This window comes from Hippocampus comes, unplaced genomic scaffold (assembly GCF_001891065.2).
Source record: "Hippocampus comes isolate QL1 unplaced genomic scaffold, H_comes_QL1_v1.1 scaffold73, whole genome shotgun sequence".
NCBI lineage: Eukaryota > Metazoa > Chordata > Actinopteri > Syngnathiformes > Syngnathidae > Hippocampus > Hippocampus comes.
In genome coordinates this window covers 506,937-515,664 of record NW_017806238.1, presented here as the reverse complement: position 1 = coordinate 515,664, position 8,728 = coordinate 506,937, and the positions used below count along the sequence as shown (strand labels likewise).

Sequence of the window (8,728 nt, the reverse complement as noted above, 5' to 3'; positions counted from 1 at the left end):
GAAACACTGCCATTGTGTTTCTGCTAATGCTCACGTTTAAAAAGAGTTGCTTTTTTTCGGGGTAAACTTCGTCACAAACTTTAAGTATACCGTTTTTAATGAAATCCCCCTTCCCCCTCCATGTCCATGTTCTTGTTTGCGTGTTTCGTTTCATGATGTCGTCTCAGATTACACTATTTCAATCGCGCCACACTTTCTCCACACAGAAGACACACAGGTTTTCCAGCTACGTCCGTGAACATGTACTTCGACTCCCACCTTGTTTGAAACCCCCGGTTCTCAGTGTCCACCTTCCGTTTTGCCATTTTTGATGGGTATCTGAAAGCTAATGTCACTGTTATGGGAACGACTGCTAGACGAATCAATATTTAAATAAAGCGGCCGACTGCTTGGCGCGTCACCGTTGCATTGTGGGAAATGTAGTTTTGGTGCGTGTAAAAGATCTGCGGGCTCTCGGCTTGCTGCGGTCCGCGGGCTGGTTCTAATAATAAATCAATATCATCCCAGGGGCCACTGAAAACATTCTCGCGGGCCGGATTTGGCCCGCGGGCCGGCACTTTGACATTGTGGTCTAAAAGAAAAATAATCTGATTATTTTCCGCCATCTTTTTAAACAATATGCTTCCACACAGTTGTACATTTGACTTATAGGTTCTCTTCGCAAGTTTCAGCTATTTTGATTTTGTTCTTCAATCTTTACAGATGGGTGCATGTGGTATGCGCACTATACGTTCCCGGGGTTGCGTTTGGAGACATCGATAAACTACGACCGGTGACTCTCACAGAGATGAATTATTCAAAATATGGGGCCAAGGCAAGTCATTTTCCATGTTGATGTCCAATTCTGTGAAAAAGCATTTTTTCCTTTTCTGATTTCATATTTTTTTTCCATGCATTCACACTTTCACATGTTTCAGATTAAGCAAATTGAATGTCTTGCAAAGACATCTCAAATAAATGTACAAGGCGATCACTCCTCGGCCAATGTTATTTATTTTGTAAATGAGTGCCATCTGTCAGCTATCAGAGTTCCTCAAATGTGTACGTTTTGCTGATGACACCACTGTTTATATTCTTAGCTAATTATTTGTAATGTCCTCAGATACTATTCACCTACTAGATGCAGATGAGCTTTTAGAGTTGCATCTGACTGGTCAAAGGCAGATAAAAGCACACAGTTCCATATGACATTTATTGCACATTTTTGCAGTATGCATATTGCATGGGCCAGCATCGCGATATTTTTTCGATATATTGTACAGCCCTACCCTGAATCACAATTTGAGTCTCAAAGGACTTCACCTGCCCACAGTTGACAAATATGACCAACATCCCCTGATCTTCACCCCACAGTAGGGCAAAGAAAACATTAAAAAAACATCTCAGGGGGGGAAGAAACTTTGAGAAGGTACCGCAGATGGGGGGAATCCACCTTCCAGGATGGCCAGGCTGCAATGAATGCTGTGTGTGCAACATTTAACGCAAAGTCTGGGGTTTTCTTCCCCCTTCTATGAAATAATCAAAAGGCTGTGTGGTTTCAAGTTAAAAAGCCTACAGTTAACCACCTTTCTTTTGTAAATGCCGCAATTAACTGCCAGATTAGTGGTTCTCTGACACACAGTCCCCCGCAAGCACCCTACTTCTTTACAGCTGAATAGAATATTCATGAGGAATTTTCCACTGAATGGTACATTGCCCTACAAAGGCTTCTTTACAAGGGCAACTCTGCAACTCCACTTTGTGTGATGTTAAAAACAGCAATTTTTTTTCCCCCCCAAAAAAAAACTGTCCACAGGTCTTTTTAATGCTTAGTCTGCAGTAGGGGTGCAGCGATAAATCCAGTCATTCACAACCAGTGTGCCGTGAGAGATCATTAGGTGTGCTGTGGAAAATGATCCAATGTCATTTATTTTCACAAAAAATCCTTTTTTTTTGTATGACCGTATTTTCTGTACTATAAGGCGCTTTGGAGTATAAGGAGCACCTTCAAGGAATGGCCTATTTCAAAACTGTTTTCATATATCGGGCGTATCGCATTATAAGGCGCATAGAATTGAAGCTTCAATAGTGGCTGCGGTTGCGTTATGCGTCCACTGGATGGAGCTACACTAAAGGGAATACGATACAATCTTCACTTTCAAACTAGGTGCCATCTACTGTGAACTCCTGAGGCAGGTCAAGAAAGACATAAAGAACAAACACAGGGGTCATCAGTCGGAAGGAGTCATCTTGGATCATGACATACTAAGGCCTCACACAACAGCCTGAACGGTGCAGACCATCAACAAGCTGGGGTGGGAACTGCTCCGTTTTTTATGTTTTGTTGAATCTGACTGCAGCGCCCAGACCTTGCCCCTTCAGACTTTCACCTCTTTGGTCCCTTAAAAGCAATCACGAGAGGCACGAAGTTTGAAAGTCAAGAGTGTTGTGAGCGTTTGGCTGAGACAGCAGTCTTTTGAGAAATTATATGCTTCTAGGTGTGCCTTATAGTACGGAAAATACGGTCCATTTTATATTTACTTGGATTAGTTTCGCAAGATATTAAAATTGGTTTGAAAATTTGAAACATTTAAGTGAGATTAATATGCAAAAAATAAAATCATCAATAGGGCAAATACATTTACATGGCAAATCCAGATGGTCTATCAGATAATTCATTCACTGTTTCACTTTGTCTTTGCGAATTGATTTCATTTTGTATATTCCTTCTTGGACAAACTTAACCAAGAGTAGATGAGAGAGTGCAGTTTGTTTGTTTGAATGTAATCAAGAGCAAGTGTTTTTTCTTTCTTTTAGGAATGCAGTTTCTGCGAAGATAACCGCTTTGCCAGGACTGGTGTGTGCATCAGCTGTGATGCAGGAATGTGTCGGTCCTACTTCCATGTCACGTGCGCACAGAAAGAGGGGCTCCTGTCAGAAGCTGCTGCAGAAGAGGTGGGGAAAAGAAGTGTATGAAAAAAACAAAACAAAAAAAAACAGTCTTATCATATTTCATGTGAAGAAAATGAAGAATTTAATAAATTAACTAGAAACCTAATTCAATTCTCTTCAATTGCAAATACGTGCCTTATCAATTGGACAACTGTTTGGCAATTTAACAACACTGCCAAGTTTGAGTTAATTGAAAAAGGTATTCAAAATGAGGGTCCAAATTTTAGAAGAGACCTCCTCTGAACTGTCTGTTGCGACGGCCATGTCTGCTGAATGCACTGAAAACATGCCAAGCGCTCTTAACTTTCCTTGAAATGTGTCTCTTATGTGGGACCCACAAACGAACCATGGCATATGGCGGTAACAAAGTCGAAAGACTCTGCCTCGGGTATGCTCGTAACCTAGCAGGCTAAAAAAAGTAGTAAACAATAGTGAGCTGTGCAAATGTCACATGACCAAACAGAGAAAACAGGTGAGAAGTGATGGTCCTGACATGAGCTGTTGGGCACTGTGATGTCAATTTCAGTTATCAGGCATCCAAGGCAAAATGGCAGACCCCTGAGATGGATTACAAAAGGGCGAAATTTTCTGCTTAATCCAGTTTCATGCTCGATAAATCAGAATACCGTGTTTAGACTAGTGGGGGGTGCATATAATGTATTTTCAACATTTTCGACTTGACTTTCCCCTTCAGCAATAGTTAGGTCCTCATGCAGTGCCCTTTCTCGCATCATCAATGTGTGGTATCAAGCATGAGACTGCTTGAAGACGAAATTTCTGAGCTCGTAACCTCGCAGACTCATACCCATGTTCATAGTAACTAGAACACATGTGAACCAACACGCCTCATTGTTATATATGCAGTTGCAAGAAAAAGTATGTGAACGAAAAATACGACACTTTGAAAAATCATTCGATGGGGTGGCTGCAAGCAGTTGATATCTAAAATTCTTTCAAGCTTGCGGAATATGAAATTATGTGACCAAGTAAATACGTTTTTAAAGATTGCCACAGTAACACTAGAGATGGGTATAGACTGTCATTAGTAGCGATAGAGTCCTCTAATGCACCTGCAATACAGTACATGAAATTTGTCATTAGATAGCATTGATTTATTAAATCGCCAATGGATGGCATAGAGATGTCTAGGGGGAAACTCATGATCAAGTCTCATGCTCCTTATCAATAATTGGATTATACGTAATAGTTGTCACTTTCGGCAACCAACAAAGAAATAATCTATTCAAGAAAAGGTCTGGTCCTCCTGAGCGAAAAAGAGTATTACCTGCTGATATTATTACAAAACCTTCAAGGGTCAACGTACCCATTTTCGAATATTAAATTACAAAGAGCCTTAACCATCAGTGATTGGGTTGCACCAGGTTCAGAACGGTCCAATTGAGTATTGATGGTGCAATTCATGTCCCCTCCAAAAATAACAAAAGAGTCACTCAGGGAGGGCACACCTTCAGACAACCTATTCATAATCGAAGAATTGTCAGAAGTTGGTGGATATACATTAACTAGTAGGACAGGCATTCGAAATGGAGTTCCCAAAACTCTCAGGTATCTGCCATTCCTCTCAGAAATTACATTTGTCGTTGTAAAAGGAACTGATTTGTTGACCAAAGTGGTGATCCCTCTGGTCTGAAAGTTGAAACTAGAATGCAATAATTCAGTGACCCTGGGTATTTCATTTTGACCTGGTCTTTGTTCCTCATATGGGTCTCCTGCAAAAAGATATCAGGTTCAGGCAAGAACACCCTGCACCAGTGGAGAGCACACATAAACCGTTAATTTTTTGACTGACAAATCTTATGTTTGAGTTTGTGTCATTATCTATGGGATGTGTGATGCAATTCAAAGGGTGGTATGTCAGTTAAGAAGCAGTATCTCGAAATCTTACGCAGCTGCAGTGACAGCCAGAACTGCCCTACACTAACTTTGCAGAAACCAAGTCCTTAAATACTCATGCCTGACCACAATGAAAATTAAAAACAACCCAAAACAGAAACTCAAAGAAAATCACTGCCTCCAAAATAAACAAGACAGTGTTGTACAACAAGATTAGCGTCATCTGATTCCAGTCTGTAGGTCCCCAAGACATTTCTTCAGTTCAACCACCCGGTCACATCAGAACCCAAAGTCTCTGTCTTCACCCGGTCCTCAAAACAAAGCTGCATTTCCATCTTGCGAATATAATTATCCATCCATCCATTTTCTGATCCACTTATCCACACGAAGGTAGCAGGTGTGCTGGAACCTATCCCGGTTGTCTTTGGGCAGTCGGCGGGGTACACCCTGAACTGGTTGCCAGCCAATCGCTAACTCAGTCAATTGTTCACCTAACTCCATCTATTTTCCTGAATTAAGTCCTCAGGCTTTTTTGGGTCAATAATGCTTCCACTTCTACATGAATCTTCGAACGGCGGTTGTTCAAGTTATGTTTCACCTGAGGCTCCCACGACACTTTCATCAGTGGGCAGAACCGTTTTTGCGTATTGGACCACTCCTTGGTCATATTCTCCAAGATAGGCGTGCAACTCCCACTGTTTCCATCGCTGCCAGTGTTGGACTGTTTCGCCTAAAAGCCTCGACCATCATTCTGCCTGACCGGTTATCCTTGTCAAGTCACTTCTGTCACTCCTCTCCCTCTGCAGCCATCACACAGTATCTTCTCTCCAATAGTCATCAATTGTCTTGGCTGCTTCTTTTCCATATTTCAGTCCAATCAGTTCATTCTTTTTGTCTCCCTCAATTTTCCTGGGCGTTAAAACAGCTCCGTAGTTGTTGCACTTTCTGCCATCACGTGTTTTTGTTAGCCATTCTAGTGTTGCTATCCACATTCAAATTTCAATTTACCGCTTCATCCAGACAATTTTTGCAGTTTCTACTCCGTTCTGGAGTCTTTGACTTGGTCGCCGTCGCTTAGCACCTTATTGAAAGTCGTGCTCATTTTTGTAATTTCTGTGAAGAGATCCCCGTCACTTTTTTGGATTAGTTTTAGTGCTAGTGTGATGAGCAGAGTTAGCTTTCTTATACGGGCGTAGTTCCACATCTTCCCTCGTCCATTGTGTTGTGAGCACCACCGAATCCCATCACAACTCACACATTGTGGCAAGCAAACATTTATGGAGAGTTAAGAGTTCATTAGTGGTGGAGGATGGGATTGCATCAAATGTGCTGCCATTTCCAAGGTCCTCCAGACATCGCTCCCCGCAATGTTAATGGCATGCCACCAAATATGTCGGGGGGGGGGGTTGTTTCTTGTAAAGGGAGTTTGTTTTGGAGATGTGAGGATTCCACCAGGCAAGCAAAAAGATACCATCCCATCTACAGTGGTACCTCGACTTATGAAATTAATTGGTTCTGGAAGAAATTTCGTAACGAGAAAATTAAAAGTAGAGACGCGTTTTCTATGTAAATGCCCTAATCCGTTCCATGCCCCCCAAAAATTCTGACATAAATGTTTTCTAAAGAATAAAAATGCATCAAAATACATAACAAATACATTTTACAATTAGATTATTGCACAATCCATCATGAAAAAAAAAAGAATAAAGAATAAAAATGATGGTCATTTAGCTTGTAACTGCCTCCTCATCGGTTTTTGCCCTCTTTAGTTCATGTTCTCTCTCAGAAATGGTTTTTGCCTGGCGTTTTGTAAAGAACTGATCCAAGGGCGTTTGCTTTTGTCGGCTTTCAACAATCCTTCGAAAATGTCCAAGGCAAACATCAGCACAGTGAGCGATCGCCGGACTGGTCAACACTTTTTCTGGGTGATTCACATTTACGTAAGACTATTGCCCGAGGGGGAATGACAAGGACGCTGTATGAACACATATCTATCCATCGACACACATAGACGTATGTGGTAGAGGTCCCTCTTAGCCAATGGGATGCCAGGATGATGCTCCGTAGTAGCCAATGACAGAGCAGCTATAAGTATGTTGCGTTCAGGAAACCCTGAACGCAACATACTGCGAGTAGCAGGCCACACTGTATTTGTACCTTTCATATTTTGAAATTTCTTTCATAACAAGCGGCAATATTTTCCAGTTAAGGCATTTTGTAACTTGGAAATTTCGTATGAAGAGACGTTTGTAAGTAGAGGTACCACTGCACTTATATTTTTATGTATTTGTAACATTCAAATTAATGTCAATATTTTGTGATCCAATAGGATATTGCAGATCCATTTTTTGCCTACTGCAAGCAGCATGCAGATCGCTTTGATAGGAAGTGGAAAAGAAAAAACTACTTGGCCTTGCAGTCTTACTGTAAGGTGTCTCTGCTTGAGAGAGAGAAACAGCTCACTCCTGAAGCTCAGGTATGATGGCAGATAGTTGATGTTATGTAAGTCCCTCCAGCAGAGGATAAACAACACTATATGGCTTCTGCATTTGCGCCCACAGGCCCGAATCACAACCCGCCTGCAACAATACCGCACAAAAGCAGAGTTGTCCAGGAACACCCGACCTCAAGCGTGGGTGCCAAGGGAGAAGCTGCCGCGACCTCTGACCTCTAGTGCCTCAGCCATCAGGAAGTTAATGAGAAAGGCAGAGCTAATGGGGATCAGCACAGACATTTTCCCGGTGGACACATCTGACACCAATGCGAGCATGGATGGTCGGCGGAAACACAAGCAGCCCGCGCTCACCGCGGACTTTGTCAATTACTACTTAGGTAAGAAAATATGGTACTTCCAAAGTCCCGGCAATGTTATTCCGTGTTGAAGTACTTGTATGAACACACCGGTTTTTTTTTTGTTTTGTTTATTATCATCATTTTGTTTGTAGAAGTAATTAAAAACAAAACACACAGTCAATGTTGAAATACTTGTGGACCTAACTATAATCAAGATATTATAATATCAAAGAAACTGATGGTGCAGGGCTTCGTTTGCTTTGAGCTTACTATTCTGTGTAGCTTGTGGAGTCTTGATTTCCAAATGTAATTAATTCTTGTCTCACAAAATGTTTTTCCCCCCTTAAATTTGTGATTATGGTGCCAGATGAGGCAGAGATGCCATATCTGAGAACATTACAAGTATACAAATTGTATAAGAAATAAAATGCCTTTCTGCCATTGGTACACTTGGTATGGATTTTTAGGCTAATAAACGATACTTTTTCTCTTGATTTTTGTCCCAATGGTATTCAGAGCGTAATATGCGAATGATCCAGATCCAGGACAACATCTCTGAACAGAAGAGCTTAAAAGACAAGCTGGAGAATGAGCAAGACAAACTGCACGTGGAGTACAACAAGGTGAGCAGACAACCTAAACCATTCGGTTTTTATCAAGCAATCAATTGCGTATGTTGTTGATTTAACAAAATGAATCACAATTTAAAGGTCAATTCTAGCTTTTTTTTTTTTTTTTTTTTTTTTTTTTAGCAGTCACTTTACTACCCTAAAATACTTTCAAGTTAGATGATTTATACACGGCATTAGATTTGCTCAAACGAAGTTGTGATAAAAACGTGATTAGTACTTCCCACAAAGCAGTGAGACATTCGTATTACAAATGTATAAAATGAAAGTTAATAACATCTGAAACTAGCTGTTTTCCCGGTAACTTTTTACAAACTTAAAAACCAAAAATGTCATCCTCCCCCCACAAATTTTTCTTTTACTTTATTCACAGCGTTTACTTCATGTGTATCTCGAGTTTGGTGTTTGCACTCAAGGTTTCTATCCAGTATGTCCTGCTTTTAATATCGAAAATGATGACTCAATTCACATCTGTCATGTCCTGACGACGTGTGAGGCTTCATGCACGGCAATGAGACACC

At 41.0% G+C, this 8,728-nt stretch overlaps 1 protein-coding gene across 4 annotated transcripts in view; it reads left to right on the top strand.

Annotated features, from left to right (window-relative positions):
• Window positions 1–8,728, top strand: part of phf14 (PHD finger protein 14) — a 77,955-nt gene that overhangs the window by 12,060 nt on the left and 57,167 nt on the right. For all 4 annotated transcript variants that reach the window (XM_019857292.1, XM_019857291.1, XM_019857293.1 and 1 more), the window contains exons 6-10: window positions 703–814; window positions 2,797–2,934; window positions 7,115–7,261; window positions 7,347–7,617; window positions 8,095–8,201. In XM_019857292.1, the coding sequence (XP_019712851.1) occupies window positions 703–814; window positions 2,797–2,934; window positions 7,115–7,261; window positions 7,347–7,617; window positions 8,095–8,201 (775 nt within the window). The remainder of the gene's footprint in view (window positions 1–702; window positions 815–2,796; window positions 2,935–7,114; window positions 7,262–7,346; window positions 7,618–8,094; window positions 8,202–8,728) is intronic.